This window comes from Stenella coeruleoalba, assembly GCF_951394435.1.
Source record: "Stenella coeruleoalba genome assembly, chromosome: 21".
Classification (NCBI taxonomy): domain Eukaryota; kingdom Metazoa; phylum Chordata; class Mammalia; order Artiodactyla; family Delphinidae; genus Stenella; species Stenella coeruleoalba.
In genome coordinates this window covers 31,635,511-31,657,864 of record NC_137167.1, presented here as the reverse complement: position 1 = coordinate 31,657,864, position 22,354 = coordinate 31,635,511, and the positions used below count along the sequence as shown (strand labels likewise).

General features: G+C 41.5%; 1 protein-coding gene across 4 annotated transcripts; it reads left to right on the top strand.

The window, feature by feature from the left end:
• The first annotated feature begins 9,324 nt into the window (after positions 1-9,324).
• Positions 9,325-21,140, top strand: AGA (aspartylglucosaminidase). 4 transcript variants are annotated; one of them, XR_013825576.1, is made up of 10 exons: positions 9,325-9,520; positions 11,388-11,541; positions 12,896-13,008; positions 13,922-14,034; positions 15,267-15,381; positions 16,008-16,083; positions 16,926-17,033; positions 17,742-18,487; positions 18,998-19,170; positions 19,274-21,140. XR_013825576.1 is itself a non-coding variant. In XM_079909579.1 (9 exons), the coding sequence occupies exons 1-9, from the start codon at positions 9,391-9,393 to the stop codon at positions 19,372-19,374; spliced, it is 1,044 nt and encodes a 347-aa protein (XP_079765705.1). In that variant the 5' UTR covers positions 9,325-9,390; the 3' UTR covers positions 19,375-21,136. The 4 variants fall into 4 exon arrangements, 2 of the variants coding, with proteins under 2 accessions (XP_079765705.1, XP_079765706.1); XR_013825577.1 differs by having other exon boundaries at positions 17,742-17,875; positions 19,274-21,139; XM_079909579.1 differs by lacking the exon at positions 18,998-19,170 and having other exon boundaries at positions 17,742-17,875; positions 19,274-21,136.
• Positions 21,141-22,354: the final 1,214 nt, after the last annotated feature.

The following is a 22,354-nucleotide window of genomic DNA, read 5'->3' as shown; positions in this document are numbered from 1 at the left end:
GTAATCTTGGCAGGTGATTTTTACTACTCCCAGAGAATATCAAGATTATCAGACATTAAGTCCCCCATATTCCTTTAACCTCATATTCTCAAAAATAATGCTGTTTCTAGGGCTTCCCTGGTGGCGCAGTGGTTGAGAATCTGCCTGCCAACGCAGGGGACGTGGGTTCGGGCCCTGGTCTGGGAAGATCCCACGTGCCGCGGAGCAACTAGCCCCGTGAGCCACAATTACTGAGCCTGCGCGTCTGGAGCCTGTGCTCTGCAGCAAGAGAGCCCGCGATAGTGAGAGGCCCGCGCACCGCGATGAGGAGTGGCCCCCACTTGCCGCAACTAGAGAAAGCCCTCGCACAGAAACGAAGACCCAACACAGCCATAAATAAATAAATAAAATTAAAAAAAAAATAATGCTGTTTCTATCAAAGAGGGAGAATATGCCCCATTCCTTCCAACCTCCCTCTGAGCAGCGTAATCATCATTCTGATGGTGAATGAGGCTCCTTTGATCTTGAGATGTGAATAAGATGGGCTCATACTCCAATTTTATACCCTGATGAAGTCCAAAGTCCTTAAAAAAGTTTCTAGAAATTTCCAAAGGTCTTAAACTCTCAAGGTCACCTCAGTATCTGGCCTCTTTCTGTATGTGTTGTTCCTATTATGTACTACACTGACCCAGAAGTGACATCCAGCCACTTCCTTCAAAAAACAAAAAAAAAAAAAAGAAAAAGAAAGAACAAGAAAATGTTGTGAGTGTTGAATGAAGGCTTTTACTGGAAAGGTCAAGAGACACCATTCTAATCAATGAGAACGAAGTAGTTTTCTTTGGGGCATGTCTGGGAATCTCCCACCCCTTGGCTTGAACATGGATACGATGTCTGGAGCAACAGTAGCTGTCTTGTGACCATAAGGCAACAAGTAAGTTCTGACATTTCAGAGCTACTGAACCAATGCCAACCCCTTTTTACTTCTTGTTTTATGCAACAAAGTAAATCCTTTTTGCTTTAAACCATTACTAAGTTTTCTGTTATTTGATACTCAAAGCACTTAAAGCTGATACAAAATTTCAAGATCACAATTATCATAACCCTAAACCTGTGAAGTTCAAGAGTTTAAAGATGTGTGATCTAAGCTTTTACAGTTAGAGTCAGTGGGTTTAGTAGTTTGGTAGTTTAGCACACCTAAACTACTAAATGCCATCAGGACCTTGGGATGCAATTAAAAGCTAGTTGGTTCACAGCTCCTTAATTCTGTGACCAGAAGATGATAAAGATGGTAGGAGGGTCAAAAAGTCCCTCTTCCTCGGAATGAGAGGTCATTTTCTCTCACTACCTGACTCCCTAAATTTGCCCCGAATTTGGAGACCTGCCTAATATCTCAATCTGTCCTGGCTCTTCAGAAACCTGTGTTAGTGATGGGCCTTGCCCACCCACCTGAGCCATGTAAGAGTCCTGAATTCCTAATACTAACCTTCACCCATAAGCTAGCATGATACTATTTTAATTGCTACAGTCTACCATATAAACTCAATGTACTACCTGACAGGTTAACTCAGAAACATTATTTATACATGAAGACTTACAATTTAAAAGAAAGTAGAAAATGATCATTTTTGTTCAGTCATAAATGAATTTTATACCTCCACTACAAATTATGTTGTATGAGCAGTTAAAGGCTTTCTGGGGTGCTCAAAATATTCTATTTGTTGACATGAATGGTGATTACATGGGTGTTCTTTTTATGCAAAATTCTTTAGGTTGTATCTTTATGCTTTATGTCCTTTGCTATATTTATATTTCACAATAGAATGGGTTTAAATGGTGTAAAGAATATTATTGACACACAAAGAGGCTAAAGATATCTTTAAAAAGCAGGTTACACAACAGTTTGTGTACTGTCAAGGTTTTTCACCAAGCAGATATGTACCAAAATGTTAATGCCTCATCTTCAGTCAGGGCTAGAGTGCAGAGTACTGAGAGATTGTCAACCACCTATGTGTTTCTAAAAAATGACAAAATGAACACCAAGTCATATGTAAAATAATCCTTCCTTTTAAACATTTATATGAACCATTGGGAAATAACAGACTACTTAGATAGTTATACACAAGCTACATTTGTTCACATTAGAACATTTTTCCATTTAAATCATGATCACTGGATGAGTATTACTTTAAATGGTGAGAGTAATCCTGTGAGTCATGGATTTTTTTCTTTTTGGAATTTTGCTTTTATTGTTAAATTTATCCATTAAAACCATTTGTGACACTAGTTAACGATGTGAAGGTGATGTTTAAAGTGGTAGGAAGACATCCTGAAGTTTGTTCTGTTGTCCCCGCCTTTCTTATTATAATGAATCTCATTCATGAAGACATCATTACATTACAAACAACTGTCATAAAAGTAGATTCCACCATGTAACATGGTCTACTATATCCTTGTTATGATAACTTTATTGTAGCAGTGACCAGTATTAAAATTACAAATTGAAAATATGTTGTATATAACTTATTTTGAAAAGAAATCACTTAATAAGACACTATTCTTCTACACAATCTTGGTCCTGTAAGCCACCAAGATGACTTTTAAAGGTTAAAAAGTCAAAAAAAAAAAAAGTTTGTGATTTGAATCTCCTATGATTTGACAAACGGGTTCAAGGGCATGACCCAGAAAAAGTATTTCAGAAAGGAAGAATGCTTTATTTTCTGATTTAGAGAATAATAACACTTATATCTGTATAATGACTGTAATTATACCAAAATGTACAATCAGGAAGAATCATCAAGTGTCCCTGGATTAGTGTAAAAATGGACATAAATGAGAAATGCAGTACCACGAGGTTCTTTTGTTAGCAACTATTATTACTTACAGTCTGCAAAACTGACAAAGGCATATGCCAATCAAATAAATAAACTGTATTTAGATAACCCAGGTAGTAGTTCACTGGGGAGTTCTTGAAAAAAGAAATTATTAGTTCAATGCCAAGTCACGCTTACAGCTTCAAACAAGGAGGAAAACATGGGCATGTTTCTCAAATGGATTTCACAGAATCAGTGCAAAAGCCTGAGGGGACGGCTTAGTTTTTTAAGCCTCAGATTTGAAATACCTAGACTCCCTGCAACTACAGCATTAAATCCTCCGTGGAACCACAGTTTCAAATGCTATCAGGAGAGACTCAACTCTTCACCCTTCTGAGACTGATACATTTTTTTTTTTTTTGCGGTACGCGGGCCTCTCACTGCTGTGGCCTCTCCCGTTGCGGAGCACAGGCTCCGAATGCGCAGGCTCAACGGCCATGGCTCACGGGCCCAGCCGCTCCGCGGCATGTGGGATTTTCCCGGACCGGGGCACGAACCCGTGTCCCCTCCATCGGCAGGCGGACTCTCAACCACTGCGCCACCAGGGAAGCCCGAGACTGATAAATTGAAAGCCATGAAGTTTAGAGGAAATAGAGGGGAGGCTGCAGCCGCCTGCACCTCCCCCTCGCCCCACAGACGAAGGCTCTACCTGTAACACCGTTTAAAGTTCCATCTGAGGCTGTCTCCTGGGTGAGGCTGGAGGATGGTGTTTTTAAGACACTCCAGAAATCTCACAACCCTGCCATGGACCATCTTTGTAAACATTGAAACCACATTTTAGTCGAGGGAAAACATTATTTTCAATTCTCATTTAAGACAGTCGAGGAAGTTCTAAGTGCTTACTTAAAAATGCATTATAGGTATCCGGCCAACTCTTCACTAGTCCCGTGGAAAATTCTGAATCTCAAAATGATTTTTTTGTGGCTTTGTGTATTCCTGCACCACCTCCTCCCTGACGTCAATTGCCTGGCAGATGCCAATTAAACAACTGAATTTTATTGAATTTTCGTTGTACTTTACCATTCTCTCACATCTCCTAACTCATTCCCAAAACGGCATAAGATAAAGAATAACACTCTTATTTTCTCCATCTCACAGATGAAAAGTTTGCCTTGGGAAGATTTTATGAATTAACCACACTGATACGTCGTTGCCCTGTGTTTTAAGATCCAGACCTTGAGAATCCTCCCACAATATTGCTAGTTGTAAGTTCCATTTAGGAAAATAAGCTTTTGACCAAAGAAAACGGTGTAATGCATTCTGAATTTAAATAAAAATAATGTATATCTAACTATTTTGATTTATCAATAATGCTACCTACTTCTGCTGTTATATATAATTAATGATTTAAAAGAATAAATAATTGGAGAGGATGCTGGAAAACTGTGGACCATTTTTTTTTTAAGGTCTCCTACCTAACTGATTAACAGATATCTCTTTTCACTTAGATTTACTTCAAAATAACGCATAAGCATCCAGTTATACACAGGCGCAAACGAAAACCTGAGAGTAACATGAGGTGATTTCTAGGACTGAAACTCAAACTGTGCTTCAACTGTGAGTCAAGGAAAAATTAATGCAGAAGAAACCCAAATATCCAGCCTAATTTAACATCTTTAAGCCACAGCTGCAGAGATGATTCTAAACTGAGGCAAACGGAAGAGTGGATCTGCCGGGTATTGTGATAAATGTTAGAAAAGCCACCGAATAAGTTAGATTCCTTTGAGATGGCACACTAATTATTTTAAATACAAATATCCTTGGGGAAGCTAACATATCACGATCTTTTCTCCAACACTCCCACTATCAAATAATTTAGCTGTTTTCCTCCAACCAATAGATGAACTGAACCACTCTGATAGGAATTTTGATTTCAAGTAGGAAATTTGGACAAGAGTGGACTTGACAGGAGGTAACAAGTTCAGGCTCTTTTAGCCAGAAGAAATATACGTGCCCAACTAGGGAGAGCTATAGAGAGCAGCGGGCACGGAGGCCAGTTTTTCATATTATGTTACACAATTATTTATTGTATTATGTTACACAATTATTTTTTATGTTACACAATTATTTTTTACTTATTTTTGCTTAAGACTTGACCTGGCTCCCGAGGTTGTATCAAGAAAACTAAGGCTCAGTGCAGGTGCTAATGAAAATTAATTGAAATTTCAAATTTCAGCTGGCATTAGTTTACGCTGATGACCCCAGCACAAAGGACTTGCTCCTCCTTCAAAATCCCACAGCAGAAGTTTATAACACTTCTCTTTAATTACACCTAACTTTTTTTTTTTTTTTTTTTAATTTGGCTGCATTGGGTCTTCACTGCTGGGCTTTCTCTAGTTGCAGCCAGCGGGGGCTTCTCTTGTTGCGGAGCACGGGCTCTAGGCGCACGGGCTCAGTAGTTGTGGTTCGCAGGCTCTAAAGTGCAGGCTCAGTAGTTGTGGCGCACGGGCTTAGTTGCTCCACGGCATGTGGGATATTCCCGGACCAGGGCTCGAACCCGTGTCCCCTGCACTGGCAGGCGGATTCTTAACCGCTGCAACACAAAGGAAGTCCCTACACCTAACTTTTTAATAGCACTTCCCTATCTTGGGATAATTCTTCTAGGCTATTTTACACTATTTAAATTGTCTATTTAATTTCATAGCAATAAGAGCCTTGACGTTTTTGTAAACTTTGCAACTCCTACCAAGTTAATATTTTAAAAGTCTGGGGGTGGGCTTCCCTGGTGGTGCAGTGGTTGAGAGTCCACCTGCCGATGCAGGGGACACGGGTTCGTGCCCCGGTCCGGGAAGATCCCACATGCCGCGGAGCGGCTGGGCCCGTGAGCCATGGCCGCTGAGCCTGCGCATCCGGAGCCTGTGCTCCGCAATGGAAGAGGCCACAACAGTGAGAGGCCCGCGTACCAAAAAAAAAAAAAAGTCTGGGGGTGGTGGGTGGGATGAATTGAGAGGTTGGGATTGACATATATACACTAATATGTATAAAATAGTTAACTCCACATCACCAAAGTAAGACTTGAGTTAATCACAGTTTTGGCTCTCCCAGAAATGCAATCTTAAACCAGTTAATCAGGAAACGTCTGGTCAGCACTAGTTAGGTAATCTGTTTCCTCTCCTATAGGCAAGTAACTTGGAAATAACCAACCTGCTTTTCCGCCAGTGTAGCTGCCTTTTTCCTGCTCTCCTCTGCCCGTGAAAGTCTTTCACGTTGTACAGCTCCCTGGGGCTGCTTTCTACCTCCTAGATTGGATACCGCCTGATTCGAATTGATTTTCGCTCAAATCAATTTTAAAAAATTTAACATGCCTCAGTTTATCTTTTAACAGTTCTAGTGTCAGAAGAGAGAGTGAAGTACGATATACCCCTGACACCCCGCGGCCAAGAGCAAAGAGCAAGCAAACGTGGGTACCTGCTGAGCCCTGAGCTCACGCTTCCCTGCCGGCTCTGGAGGTCATGCGCGAGTCCCCCCCGGATCCTAGTGGGAGCTTTCAGACTTCATGTGAGCACTTCTTTGTCCGTACTGGGTCCAGAAACTGGTCGGAGGCAGGCTGGGTCCGACTCAGAAACCGGACTGGGTCTGGGGTCGGACTGGGACTGACTTGAGCTGGACTGGGTCCCGTGTGGAGCCTCAGGTGAATCAAAGTTTGTTTTCCGGCTGAACAGGCAGGTTAAACTCATCAAGGATGATCCTGAGCTACAGTGGCCACGGTGGAGAACTTTTCACCTAGGTAAGCGTATCCGGTTAGGAGGCGCCCTAGAAAAAAAAGGGGGTCTCAGACAGGCACTCACCAGAGAGTGTAGAGGGAACATTATTTTTCTCCTCTACAGTTTCTGGGGACCTGGATGAGACCTGCTGGGACACCCCAACTTGCTCCAGAGCCTGCAGATGGGATCCCGGGGACACTGGTGAAGCCAACAAAGGTTCTTACCAAAGTCAGCTCTCCCGGACCTCTGCTGCAGGAGCAAGGGACAATTTCATGCTGTGCCTTCCTTTCCAAACCCAGATGGGCAGGAAAAAACAGTTGTGAGAAGGAGATCTTTGAATTGTGACTCTTGACTTAGCTTTCAGGTGCCCGCTGGTGGTGACTCTCTCATTCCCAGGGACAGCTGTGCCTGCTTGTTTGTGTCCTGAGAACTTGGCTCGGCAGCTCTCAGGTTGCAAGCCCCTGAATATGGCCTGGAAGAAACGTGGGCTGCATCCCATCTGAGGCTTGGGTCATATTGACTGTTGCCAGCTCTTGGGGGGAACTGTCTGAGTCTTTCCTTTGTTTTTGGGGGTGACTCTGGATCTTGGGAGAGTAGGATCTTTTGTACCCTTTTGGGGGATACCTCTGCATCCAGGGGCTTGTTCAATACTGCCAGGAATCTACTCTCTGTCCCAGCTGATACCTGACAAGATAATTTGAAAGGATTTTTTTTTCTTTTATTAAAGTAGCTCTACAGTCATAAGTTGGCCAAACTGGAAGCTGATACTTAGAGCCTGAGAGCAACTTTTTTTTAGCTCTTCTCTAAACTAAAATGAAACTATGTACCCAGAGGGAAAGAAAAACATTCTGAAGCCTCTGTGAAAGGATTTACTAAAACATCCCAAAGACACAGAACTCTAAAATCTGAAACATAGAAATCTTTTGATTTTCATCTTAGTGGAAGATCTTCTCCCTGATATAAAGAAGCAAATTGAGGGTAAGTAGTTGGATGAGTGGGTCAGTCTCTTAATATCATTCACGTTGCAACCCAATTATTTAAGGAATTAAAAACATCTAACTTGTATTACAAATCAAGTCTTTACAGGAACAGAAATGCAGCTCTAGAAACAATTCAAAGCACACTCATCCTTTTTTTTTTTTTCCCCCACCAATCCCCAAACCTCCCCAATGAGATGTCAAAAGACTTGCAGACTTTGTAAATGATCTGGACTTAAAGAACACGAGTCCTTGGGGGAACTTGCATTCTTTCTCTGTGCTTTTTGAGACCTAACTCTTCTACCTGGTCTTCTCTAGAAACCAAGGTAATTCTTATCAGAAGCGGGGGTGGGGGGAGGATATTTTGAAATCCAGGCCTAAGAAAAATCTTAGAAATCTCTTTCATAAAGATTAGTTAAAAGCTATCTTAACAGGTAAACATATTCTATCTGCCAGGAACACAATTTGGATCCAATGTTCTTTTATAAACTAGTGAGTTTGCATTATCATACCTGTCTCATGGCTAAAATCTTAAAATGAAAGCTATAAGGATCTGTTTGTACCTGTCTATATGTTTATAATGTCTAGGTATATTATAGATGTGTGATTTTTTTTAACCTCCCAATAGTATTGCCACAATTAATTTTATAAACAGCTCTATTTTAATTGGCTTAAAGACAAACATTAAATAAATCAAGTATACTCACAGAAATATAGAAACTAACCCAAATGTTTTTCAGTTTCACATGATCTAGGCTAATCTTCGGTAAACAAAACCTAATTTAAGTTTGTCACTTAATTAGAAGAGGCAAGTCTTTGGAGCTCTCAGCATTAAATATAGTACTTTTATTCTACCTCGGTTTACAGAGTCAAATAAGCTCGTTATCTCTGTTGCAGAATTTGTCAGCAAGAAAGATAACTTAAAATGATGATTAGCTGTTTAATGTCTCATGAAATTTCCAAGAGTAAATCTAATTGTTAAGAACAAGCAAATTAAATAGACGTAAAAGGTTATAAACGCACTTTTCAACAATCATTGTTTTATGGTATGTCTACTTAAAAAATAGTTCCCAGAACCTTTAATACGCTTCAGTTCACCTTTCAACAAGGTAAAGTCTCCGTTCCCCCTTTATTCAAACATTTATTAAGCACTTAATGGTGCCAGGCGTAAGGTAAAACACATTCAGAAAGGCAGAGAGGAAGCTTCGTGCCCCGGAGGCGCGGGAAGGTACACTTCCCTGAGCTGGGGAGAAGGCTGATTTCTGCTTCGCCAGTGTCTCCATTTCTTTCAGCTCAGAGATGCAAAACCAGAGGACGTCCTACAAAAAGCTGTAGAGGAAAGACGACTTTAGGTAGGGTGGGAGAAAGCTAAAAGAAGCTTGGCTGTAAGCCAGGCCGCCTCACCTACACTCAAAAACCATCCCGGATCTCTGCGGCCAGGCACCCCACGGAGCACACTGTGAGCTTCGCAAACTTAGCGACTTCAACTTTTAATAAGAGGCTAACACGTTAAAATCAAACTTGAAAGCTCCCAGGGTCGTGTAAGCCAAGGCCGAGCAACTTCATACTAACTTTCGGTTGAGTAGTAAAAAAAAAAATCTCCGTAGACTTAAGAAGGACGGTAGCGTGGACACCCGGAGCCTGAGGGGCACGAAGACCTCCCGCGCTACCCAGGAGGAGGCCAAGTCTCGCGAGAGTTGAGGCGCCCGGACCGCGCCCCAAGGGATCCGGCGGAGCGGACGGGGCGGGAAGGTGGGCGGGGCGCCGGGACCCAGAGTTCCGGGTTCCCCAGCCGCGGAAGTACGGGGGCGCGGCGGCCGTCGGCTTCGTCAGGGTTATTCTTGGCGGCGGCGCGCGGCCATGGCGCGGAAGCCGAACCACCGGCTGCTGCTGCTGTCGCTGCTGCTGCTCTGCCGGGCCCCGGTGTGCAGCTCCGGCCCTCTGCCCCTGATCCTCAACACTTGGCCTTTCAGGAATGCAGCCGTAGCAGGTGCGGGGCCGGGGGCTGCGCTGCCAGAGCTCGCGGGTGGGGCGGGTCGCCGCCGACCGCACCGAGCTGCTGGGAGCCGGGAGGCGGGCCTTCCGCAGCCTCCCCTGCGGCCTTTCCCGCAGCCGCGGCGCCTCGGGCACTGGACCCTCCTCCCCCTCACTGCTGCATTTTAGATCCTCAGCGTTCTTTGTGACTCCCTCTCTGCAACCCCGAGTCACTGTATTTTCCACCCTGCTGCCGACCCGGAGCAGTTACGGCCTTTCTGCTCAGACTCTTCCTCCAGTGGCTCCTACGCCGGCTTTTGCGTGACCTCCAGCCCTTTCCTGCCTTTCCACCTCCCCTTTGGAGCCCGTCACATCTCCCCAGTACCCTCCACTTAGGCTTCGCCGACGACTAAGTTCCCCAACAAAGCGTGGTCGCTTTACGTGTACTTTTTGTTGCTGCATGCTGACGCGCTGTATTTGCCACCTGGCAAAGGACTTCCAACCTTGGTTATACGTTAGGATCATCCTCAGAGCTTCTCAAAAGGACCCGTGCCTGGGCCCTACCTCCTGAGGTTTCCCTTTCACTGCTGGAACCAAAGTTTTTTTTTTTTTTAAAGCTTCCTAAGTGATGTTGATTTGCAGTCAGGATTGAGAACTACCAAACTAAGATATTACCTCTTCAGGAAGACTTCCCTCATTTACTGTCTTCAAACCCAGTCTGAGTCAGGTGCCAGGCTTGCGTGCTTTGATATCATCCTGAACATACCATTACCTTGTCATTTTCTTATCCTACTTGTTTCATTCAGTTTAAGACATACTACCCTAGTAGTTTCAGACCCCTTCTCCCCCATTTGAGGCTCCTAATATAATTTTCTGGGGCTGAATTAGCTTTAGAATTTGATGGAGCTAAGTTTGTATGTTATAGGCAGTGCATATGATTCAGAGAAAAAATGAGGAAACAGGCTGTGAGAAAGAAATTCCCAGCGATAATGAGACAGAAAAGAAAGTTCAGGGCCCTGGGCTGGGAACAATTCTGTGTATGTTGTCTGAATTCAGAAGGGGGGGGAAACTTCTCTAAATATACTTTCAAGCCTGTTCTTTCAGTGGTAATGCTTATTATTTACCAATAGTGTCATTAACCCGTCAAGGAATTCTATTTTTATTAGTAAAGAAATTGACTACTTAACACCTTCCCCCCCCCCCCCCCCCGCCCCGCCCATTCCATGTTTGGGGCTCTGGAGAACATAGTTTAGTGTTAAAAGCATGGCCCCTGGAACCAAAATGGTTACTTTTGAATCCTGACGCTGCTGTCGACTAAGCTGTGTGACCTTGAACAAATAGCCTCTCTGGGTCTGTTTCTTCCTCTTTAAAATAAGGATAGTAATTGTACAGTACCTGAAAGATTAAATGAATTATCCACGTGAAGCCCACGTTGTAATTATTTGCTGTTATTTTGTTGTTATGGAGACTTGCTGATATATTTTTAATAATCTGATGATGCAGAAGAATTTACGGGGCTATGATTTCATGAATTTTCAGTTTGCCTTTTAGTAGCTTCAATTGTAACTTATAAAACTGAAGGAGAGAATAATTCTTTTCTCTCGCACACACAGTAGAAACAGGTATTATTAATAAGTGAAAAAACCCTCACTTTGCATCAGTAGCCAAAGTCTGAATTCTTCACGGTAAACGGTTGTTATGTAATTCTGTCTATATCACTGACTGCTTTGCAGCACCTGATAGACGAAAATTTCAGTTTAACTTGGAGTAAATGTGCAAACAGTTTTAAAAATAGGAGTTTTCAGGCTGTTTTTGTTTTGTTGCCTTTGGCATTGAAAACAAAATGCGTGTCTACACAAGCACTCTTGGGGTTTGATTGCCAGCGTGGAGGACGTTAGCATCTGGAGGGTCTGCGCTGGACGCGGTTGAGAGCGGCTGTGCGGCGTGTGAACAGGAGCAGTGTGACGGCACCGTGGGCTTTGGCGGCAGCCCCGACGAGTCTGGAGAGACCACCCTGGATGCCATGATCATGGACGGGTAGGAGCGCCCTGAAAAGCCTTAGTGCTCTCTGCACCTCCGCTGCAGGTTGAGTTACATGGATGGCTGATTAGTCTTCTACTGAGAGCAAGATGGACAAATATATGTGTGTTTTTAAAATTTTTATTGGGGTGGAGTTGATTTGCAATGTTGTGTTAGTTTCAGGTGTACAGCAAAGTGAATCTGTTATACATATATCCACTCTTTTGTAGGTTCTTTCCCATGTAGGTCATTACAGAGTACTGAGTAGAGTTCCCTGTGCTGTACAGTAGGTCCTTATTGTTTATCTGTTTTAGATATAGTATAGTGTGTTATATGTCAATCCCAATCTCCCAATTTATCCCTCCCCCCGCAATATATAAGTTTTGATGCAGGTCAAAAGCCCTAGCATATTGTACTTGGCCTTTCCAAACACAAGGCGTTTCCCCCTCAATTAAAAGAAAGTCATGCAGCAACATGGAGGGACCTAGAGATTATCATACTAAGTGAAGTAAGTCAGAAAAAGACAAATATCGTATGATATCACTTATTTGTGGAATCTAAAAAAACGATACAAATGAACACATTTACAAAACAGAACTAGACCCAGAGACAGAGAAAACAAACTTATGGTTACCAAAGGGGACAGAGAAAACAAACTTATGGTTACCAGACAGAGAAAACAAACTTATGTACCAAAAGGTACAGTAGGGATAAATTAGGAGGTTGGGATTAACATTTACATACTACTATATATAAAATAGGTAAACGACAAGGACCTACTGTATAACGCAGGAAACTATACTCAATATCTTATAATAACCTATAATGGAAAAGAGTCTGAAAAAGAATATATACATATATAGAACTGGTTCACTTTGCTGGACACCTGAAACTAACACAACATTGTAAATGAACTATACCTCAATAAAAATTTTATTTTGAAAAAAAAAGAAAATCATAATCATAGTAGAAAACTATCACATTGAGGTAGGTAGTCTCCTTAGAACAGGGAGAGCCCCAAGGTACAGAAATACATCTCTGACCTGGTAAACCATCATTTACCCACCAACCACAAACGCTGTGGGTTGCCTGACCTGAAGCCTTAAAACCCCTTTCAAAAGCCATATTTAAAACGAGCCGTGGGAAACTGAGAGTTTTAGTGCTCTGGGAACATAGGGGTAATAGAGTCTCTGTTCCTTAATATGCCTGAATGTGGGAATTTGTATGAACTTCATGGATGTGCCGTCACGTCTGCGTCAAGACAGTGGAGTTTATCCTACAAAACACTATAGCTTGAAGTAAAGCAATTTTTAAAAAATTTGTGAACCTATAAAAATACCTTAAAAGATCTTACTGCACTTTTTTCTTGCAGTACTACCATGAACGTAGGAGCAGTGGGAGATCTTAGACGAATTAAAAACGCCATCGGGGTAGCACGAAAAGTACTGGAACACACGACACACACACTGTTAGCAGGAGAGTCAGGTATATTTTAACTGTACTCAATTTTTATGTAGGCTTGTGTCTATCGTCTTCACTGTGAAAAAAGGACTCAGTATAAAATAGTGGATAAAAGCAGACCTAAGTTCAAATTCAAGCTGTTTTACTTAATATCTATTTAACTTTGGATAAGTTACTTAACCTCTAAATTGTACTTTCTTCATGTTTAAAATAGGATTTTTAGAAACCAGTTTATTATTAATAAATGAGTAATTGCTGGAGGGAAACAGGATTCAGCATTATTTCTCTTCTTGTATTACATTTTTATGGGTGTAAGACCCAAGGCGCATAAGGTAACAAGATGGGAACGGATGGGGTTTTGCTGTGGCAACGGCACTTTCTTGAACACCTCCCAAGGTATATACCCAGAACCATACCGTGATCTGTATTCAAAAAGATCATTCTTAACCACGTATTAGCTCACAGTTCCAGTAGGCACCCTTCCATTTTGTTGAAACAGAATGGAAAACTACCTGACAAACACAGGAGCTGTCAGTCTTTCATGGAATCCAGTGGTGCCTTTATTTGGCGTCTCAACGTTGTTTTACGCTCTGGGCATCGCACCCCAGTTAGAGTCGCGGTTGTTCCGAGGTGTCCCTTTCCTTTTGTGAAGCAGAAGCAGGGAGATTCTGGAGGGAAGGTGGGAGAGGAGAGTTGTCATCACACCGCCCACAAGGGTCTCAGCAGATCAGGGTCAGGAAGGACGTAGGGAAGTCGAGATCCAGAAACCGATGCCCGTAACACTCTTCACGTGTGAATACTCCCTTGACCATCTGTGTTTACCCCCAGGATGGCTGCGCTCCACGTATGAGACAGCTGACCCCCAGCACTTCCTGTGCATACATTTTGTTTAAAAGATAATACTTAACTCATTTGCATTTTTCTTCCTCATCTCCAGCCACCAAGTTTGCCGAAAGCATGGGCTTTATCAACGAGGATTTATCTACCAATGCTTCGTGTGCTCTTCATTCAGATTGGCTGGCCTGGAATTGCCAGCCAAATTACTGGAGGGTACGTATGCATGATATTTTAAAGTTAAGTTATTTGAAAATACTACGTGACATCCCTTCCACTCTCAGTCATCCACCTGTTGCCTACAGTGCTAATCAGCACCCTGGTTGCACTTCAGAATCAACGACTGATGCCAACTCTGGGCACAGGATGGTCTCAAAAGCTCCCCAGCTACATCCGATCCACGTCCCGAGTGGGGAACTCCCGGCCCCTGGCAGTGGTTTCAAGCTGTGAAGGTTCTGCTGTGGGAGAAGGGCTGCCTCACTCTGAACTGCTCTGCTGTGTTTCCTTGTAACAAAAGGTTCCATGTATTAAGAAAACAAAGTTTGGAAACCATTAGTCTAAAATATTTCTTATATTTTATCTATGTGAAGTATACCCAGTATCTTGCCCTTTTTTAACTTGGGGATTTATACTATTAGGTGTCTAGTATGTTACCAGGAAGATAATTTATCTTTAAGTCAATGGGACTTTGAGCCTAAATCGGTTTGTCTTTGCTACCCAGAATCCTGCTGTGGAGCGTGTTAGTCTTTTACCTGTTTCTTCGCCAAATCCTAATCACCTCTGAGTAACCAGGGAGTCACTTGAAAGAGGCCACTGCGTGAAACCAGGTCATGAGAGGCACCTGGTGCACAAATGAACAAGACATGAGTTGTAGGTTTCTTGCTTTAATACTAATCCATATCCACAACCTGAACTTATGAATTTGGATTATTTTCCTGAGCCTTTAAGATTCATAAAAGAATCTGAGAGTACAGCTTAGGATATGTTCACATGTACCTAGCTTTGAAAAATAGAAGATTTTAAAATAGATTTTGCTTTAAATTTCAGAGTAGCTCTTCTTAGGTCAGGGAACAAATTCTAAAATTTACAAGTCATGTTCTGTACCTGATTTCTTTGAGAAATCTAAAAAAAAACTAATCTAAAAATCTTCATTTATATTTGCCATTGTGCTGAGAATTTTTGGCATATATAGAGAAAAACTGGGGATCTTTTCCGGATAATATAAATGTCTCTTCCATATTATATAATTCTGAGACCAGACTAGGTATTTAGTAAAATTATATCCATCTGTCCACATAAGACTTAGCTAACCTTTGGCTTTTAATTCTTATCTTTCAGTTACCCGATGTCCTTTTGGTTTCTTGCTAATGTTTAGCGATTGTACATAACTACATGCTGGTTTCTAAAATCACCCTTTCTAAAAAATAAAACTTAAATCTCGTTTACAGAATGTTATACCAGATGCTTCAAAATACTGTGGACCCTACAAACCACCTAGTATCTTAAAGCGAGATGGTTCTACTTACAAAGAAACAGGAGATAGTTACGGTCATGATACTATTGGTAATTTGCCTTCTATACCGTTTTTATGGTTAAAGTTCAGCTAGTTTTAATTGCTCTCCTGTAGTTCTTAACTTCTTTATCCTTAATCATGTACCAGAAGGTGATTTTGATTAAGTGGCAATTAAGAAAACACACACACACACACACACACACACACACACACATTCTTTTCATATCATCTATATATATTTTGGCAAATTTACTTTATACATAAATCTGATGATTATTCACTTGGGGATTTTAAAATCTTTGTTTGATATTTAGTTCTTTAATAATGTTATGTTTGCCACATTCAAATGATCTTTCCAGTCATTTCCTGTAATGTTGAAAATTTCCATTAGTCTATAGCCGTGATTCTCTTTGGCATTACCTTTGAAAAAGCATTGAAAAGTGAGCAATTTGAAGTGAGGATATGGGGTGTCTACAAAATGATGCTGTGAAACGAGGTCATTAAAAAACACAGATATTACCACTGGTGTAATTTTCAATATTCCCAAGATTCCTATTGTCTTCTACCTGAAAATAATGGAAGACGATATTTATATTACCAACTGCGCAATTATTTGGTTATATTTGAGGTACACTTTAGAGTTGATACCTACAATGATTTTTTTTTTAATTTCTAGGCATGGTTGTCATCCATAAGATGGGAAATATTGCTGCTGGTACATCTACAAATGGTATAAAATTCAAAATACCTGGGTTAGTGTTTCTAAAAGACCAGATCTCGAAAATATGTAGTGAGTATCAACCAATATGTCCTAGGTGCTATGGGGATGCAAAACGCAAAGCACAACCCTACTCTCACAGCTAAGGTTATTGTGAAAGAAAATAAATTAGTAGCTGCTCAGTGCAAAGGAGAAGGTGTCTCAGCCAGGGCTGCAGAGTTTAGGGATGGTGGTGTGATCAGATTAAGCTGGGGCCATCAGGGGCCTGGAGAGAGGGGCCTGGAGAGAGGGGCTGGGAGCTGACCCTGACCCTGAGAGAGGGACCAGGGACATCCAGGCCAAGGCACTAGCAGATCCAAAGTAGCTCAGGTTCAGGGCTCCCAATGGCCAGAAACAAAACCGCACATCTGTTGGGTGCGGGGGAGGAGACCAGAGCCAGATTTCAGGGGGTCTTTAAGGATTTCTGGATTTTATTTCAAAGTAGTAGAAAAGCATGGAAGGTTTATTACAAGGAAAAACTTGAGTAAAATGTTGGCACCTGACCTAGACAGCAGGAATAGATTGTAGGTGAGGAAAACCAGTTGGAACCTGCTGAGATAATCCAGGAATGAGATGATAAAGGATGGCGGTGGTGGAAGAGTCACCGTGAACCTGTGCCATCCCGCCACGTATGATGGGCTGCTGTGTGATTCTCATGTAATGAATGAATGCGGGTTTATGAAAACCTAAGTGGAAAAACTAAGGAAAGTCTATCCTCTGTATTCTGATGAAGAATTTACTTGAAACAATAGTCAGTGACTAAGTAGAAACGTCTCCTAAAAGAATTTTCTGCACTTGACTTCCCGTCCTGAATGACCGTGCTGTGCCCTCCCAAAGTCGAATAGGAGACTCGCCAATACCTGGATCTGGGGCCTACGCCGACGACACTGCAGGGGCTGCAGCAGCCACCGGGGACGGCGACATACTGATGCGCTTCCTCCCAAGGTGCGCCCTCCTACATCTGTGACTTCAGAGATCTTAGAAGGAGATATTGTCCCTCAAGAGAGAAAATAATTGTCTGTGCCGCGTGATCCGCATTTGTGTGTACGAGAGCTTTTCAGAAAGCCTGTTACCAACTCTTGGCGCCGTCCCTTTGACGATCCTAATCATTCAGATGAAGCAGCCACAGTCCTGAAACAATAACTCTGCTCACTCGTTCGCAGATGAGAATGCTTAGGATCTATTTAAATAACTTACGTAAGGCCACTGAGTAAGGCCTGCGATAATTGATGATAAAAGTAGAAAATGCAGTCGCCGTGTACAGTTAATTACTGAGAGATAATCCTTGCAACTACATGTTTTGCGCATGCCTAGTCTTTTCCCCCGTTGACTGTAGCCCCATTTCTTACTTAAATATAACCTCTATACTTTATGACTTCAGGCTGTTTTTACTAAGTAACAGTTATTCAGCTGAAGCCCAAAATAAAAGTCCTTATCTGAAATGAGTGGGTGGATTAGTTGAAAAGGTAGACACGGTATCAAGGTTTACTGCCTTTCCTGTTGATACTCTCACAGGAGTTACCTCTTTTCACTTACATGCACTGTATTTTGTCAGTTGTGACAATTTTGATGGTTTTAGATGTCTAACCTCAATAACCAAATCTGGAGTTAGCTTATTCTCTGATACTAAAGTTCTGCCTCTGTTGAAATCAGCTACCAAGCTGTAGAATACATGAGAAGAGGAGAAGATCCCACCACAGCGTGCCGGAAAGTGATTTCAAGAATCCAGAAGTATTTCCCCAACTTCTTTGGGGCTGTGGTATGTGCTAACGTGACTGGAAGTTATGGTAAGTTTTATCTGAAATTCATATTTATGTGAACCTGCAAATGTTGATGAGGACAGAGACTTTAAAACGCTGTTGGGTATTTTAATCCTCTGCGATAGAAACAGGGACTGTACTGAGTAGGCAATGGATAAATGTTAATTGTTGTATCAAGACCGCCAGAGTGTTAGAAGTGTACCTGAAAGTCTCCTCTGTTGACTGGCGGTGGGTAGGATCCAGTCTTTGGCTGTTCGGTCTTACCCTTGACGTCCGTCCTAAGGAAAGTTTAGCTTTGGCTCGAGTATATGCTGAGATGGGCTAACGTAGTCAGATGTTTTTATTCATTAGAAGTACGTAGGGATAAACGATCTTCCCCACTTCTCTGTTCATTATTTAAAGGTCTCAGTCATTTAGATCTCAGGGCTCCCAGGTACAAAATGTATTACTAATTAGTAAACTAAAGGCGTTAGCAGAATTATTTTCGCAGTGTATTTGAGGCATGTCCTTTGCTTCATTTACTTTCCATATGAGCCCGTCACAGTTTCAAAGCATTTCAAGATCAACCAGTGCCGCTCCTCATTGGTGAGGTTTCAGACGGGGAAGATACACAGCCTAGTGATCAATACAGCTCATTAGGTTAGACTGCTTATTACTGTGCTTTGATCTTTTACTTCCCACAGTTTGGTATCTGAAAAACTTGTCTGAGGAATTCCATACTCTTTTTTAAGTACTAAAATACAAGAGTCGATGTAAGTTATGGGTGGGGAGGCTTTGTGTCTAAAATAAATCAGTTTCATTGATTCCCTCTTAGGAAATAAACCTTAGAAGGCTCAACGTTAGATTTAACAGGATGTAAAAATGATAATTATATAATTGTAGATGAATTTAAAATTGACCAGCCCCTTGTATTTAAAGTAGTGGCATTAGGAGGGCTCCCTCCAGGTGTCTGAGCAGGTGAAGAAATCACTGTTGTCTGACAGAGAGCATCTTGACAAAACAAGGCTCACTTTCTACCCGTGCAGAAGCGTAGAAAAGAGCAGGGTGCCTGGGGAGGGGAGGATTATGGGTGGATGAAGGGAATGGCCTAGTCACTAGGGAAATACAGTTGTTAGTGTGTGCCTGAAAATTTTCTTTTTCTACGAAAAGGATATGAAAACATTAAAATAACAGTAGCAATGACCGCCTATGTATAGGAGCAAAAAATCAGCCTATATTCTGAGGTTCAAAGAGATGGCTTTCCCACTGCCTTTCTGTCCCCTCATGGACTGTCAGCTAGTCTGCACTAAGGGCCACTTCCGTGTGGCCCGACTGGACAGCAGGTACACAACAGCCAGTGTGGCGGTGGGGAAGCAATGTCTGTATTGGTTGTAAATGACACGTGCATTCTATATTTAACCAAACAACTTTTTCTCTTGGCCCCAGGTGCTGCGTGCAATAAACTTTCAACATTTACCCAGTTTCATTTCATGGTTTACAATCCTCTAAAAAGTGAGCCAACTGAGGAGAAAGTAGACTGCATGTAATCCGTCTTTCTGTCCACATCTCCACTTAAAGAAGAAAGAGACAGAGGCTGAAAAGGCTGCTCACTGTCATCGTATAACGTGCCTCATGTATTCTAAAGTTCTTTGTGTAAAATAAGCACAAAAATTTTATGCTAAAAGCATTTTCACTTTCTGTATCTGAAAAATTTTTATTATCTGTTTTTCTTTAAGCTTTGTATATCCCCTGAAAATATTTGTGTGTATGTATTTTGTATATGTTTAAATTTTGAGCGATATTTGGATTTCTGCTCAGTGTTTCAAGAAATTGCTACTTTGGGGATTTACTTCCATAAATAAATGATACAGTAAAGTGATATAGTAAAGCCACAAGAAATAATCTATATTTGGATACTTAAAATAATTAGAGTAGCCAAGGATTTTAGACCCAAAGTAAAAGGTAACAGTGAGTCACAGCATGGTAGTCCTGACCGAATCTCAGTACCTTACAGTAATGTGTCTCTTATCGCTGGTTATCAGTTGTACGTAATGCTCTCTTCTAGCTTGAAGAGGAAAGAATGCTGTTCATCATAAAGGTGCGTTTTGTTTAGCACGTATTAGAAAATGTGGGCCGTCTTCTGACGAGCAACTGTGTTGATTTTCTTGGGCTTCTTCCTCTGATGGTGCGCTCCCAATGTGTGAAGGTTTTTAGCCACCAAAACTCTGACCTTTTAGCTACAAATATTTAGTACTGATAATCTCTTCCGAAAATGATTTAGGGAACTTGATCTGTACTGTGGTCTTACTAATCTCTTGTGCACATGTTGGTGGTCTGAATTAGCAGTGAGTCAGTAACCCTCGTCGGCCTTGTTTTTTCTGAGCGCTCGGTCAGCCGTCTGCGGACTAGACAGGACTGTAAGTGCGCTTTCTCAGGATCGTCTTTGCTTCATTACCTTCCTTTTACATCAGGAGTCATTAATAAAACTGTATGTACAATATTGTCCCCCACCTTTAGTGTATCTGCTCCGTTTCTTCCTACACTCATCTTAAGATTTAATGTTCTTTGTAAGTTAGGGCTAGAAAGCTGTAGTTTTGAGAATGCCCTTAGGTCACCTGTTCTCACACCTTGTCATGTGTCATCACTGTCTGGGGAGCCTCTTCACAAATGCCCTCTGCTCTGTCCCACCCAATCAGAATCTTCACAAATGGGAACTTGAAAGCTGGACTCCGCAGCTGCTGATGGCAGCCTGAAAGCTAATAAGGAAACAGTCCCGCAGCCTCACACTCAGAGCAGAAGGGGAAATCTGACTCTTGTGGGTTCCCCCAAGGTACATCGACTTGCTAACATCTGATACGGGGCCTTGGAACAAAGGGAAAGAAGCCAGATTTAAACTTGGAGTATATTTATATCAAGATGAAATGCCTGTTTTGTGTGTTTGCCGTCCGTTGATACGTTAGGCAGCCATGTACCACCAGAAAAATGAGTTTGAAAGTCTTCATGGCCTGTCACTCCCCAGCAAATGAGAAGTTTAGCTGATCCTGATTTATAGAATTCTGACCTGAAGTTGTTAGACATGTATATGTACACGATATACACATAAACAAAAAAAGGGTCTGTTTCCATTACCAGCACTCAGATGACTCCTTTTGGTTTCAAAAGGCAAATAATAAGCATAATGCATTTTTAATTGAGATATCATACATAGACTATAATATACTTTTAAAGCCCATAATTTTTAATTGTTGAACTTCTTTTTAAAGTGTTATTACATCTGATGCTTGGTGTTTGAATTTGGAGCTAAGAACATAATTGAACTCAGTATCTTAATGGTTTAACTTCATTTGAATTAAAAACTGATGACATAAATATGTATCTTAATTGGCTGCTAATTATGAAAATAGATTAAGACCTATTTATGTCACTTTACTGGTCGTTTTTTCAAAAAGATTCCTAGACCTTTAAAAAAGCTTCTAAAAAGGCATATTTAAATTTTTTGCTTGTTTTTCTTGAGTACTATGCTATTTATGTGTTACTCAATATATACTCAAGCCCTGTCTTAGGAAGTTAAAAAGATGAGATAACAAGGTCTACAAAAATTGTTCATCTGCGAATTGTTTGTGCCCCATATGTGCTATATGATGAGTCTTTTCATATACAACCCAGGGTCAGCCAGTAGTGAGGTACCATATTTCAGTATTTGGAAAAGCATAGCCGCTTGAAGGGTAACGTCATTGCCACATTCAAAATGGACATAATGGGGAAAGTTAAAGCCGCCATCAACCTATTTGCTTCTGAGTTAAAGGGACAGGAAGTCATATAGTTCTAAGGCAGGGACAGTGCACTAAAGAACTGGCCAACTGACTTAAACCTGTGACCTTTCTATGCTGTGCATTAGATGTGGTTGCTCACGTATTCTCTTTAATTAAAATTTGGTTTCTGGAATGTGGATGGTGACATATAGTAATATGAGAAAATCAGGTATTAGAGTAGATGTGGGAAAACAAGGTCCCTACCAATTGCCAGCAATCTGTCTCTCTTTCTAACTTGTGCAAAATCCTTAAACACCATAAACGTCAAAACACTTCTTTCCACTCCTAAATAAAACCAATGTCATTTGTCTTCCTCTCCTGTTCTGTTTATGGTAATAAAGGCTGATTGAAAATTAAACCAAAGAGTTAAGAATAAAAGCGATCCAAGCTCACTCAATTGAGTTCCTATGATGCTAAAGCAGTGTTGTATTGGAGACCCTTTAACCAGGGAGCCAACGGTTAAATTGTTAATGTCCTGAAATCAGCCATGTTGGGAGTATTTATACCACATATGTCAGCAAATATTACTAATTAGGGCTTGTTTTCCCCCTAGAAAGACAGTTTACCAGCATACCACTGGCCAAAAGTGTTTTGAGATATGTAGCATATATGTCACACACACCCACACACACATATGCATACACACACTGTCTTAGAGGAACTCTGGAACTTAATTCCCACCCTGGCTCCATCACTTACTAGCTGTATGCCCTTG

What these genes read in the sequence shown, in the direction of transcription:
- AGA (XM_079909579.1), top strand. Translation starts at nt 9,391, where the DNA reads ATGGCGCGGAAGCCGAACCACCGGCTGCTGCTGCTGTCGCTGCTGCTG. An exon ending in TTACGGTCATGATACTATTG is followed by an intron (nt 15,382 to 16,007) that starts GTAATTTGCCTT and finishes TTTAATTTCTAG; the next exon opens with GCATGGTTGTCATCCATAAG. An exon ending in ATAAAATTCAAAATACCTGG is followed by an intron (nt 16,084 to 16,925) that starts GTTAGTGTTTCT and finishes GCCCTCCCAAAG; the next exon opens with TCGAATAGGAGACTCGCCAA.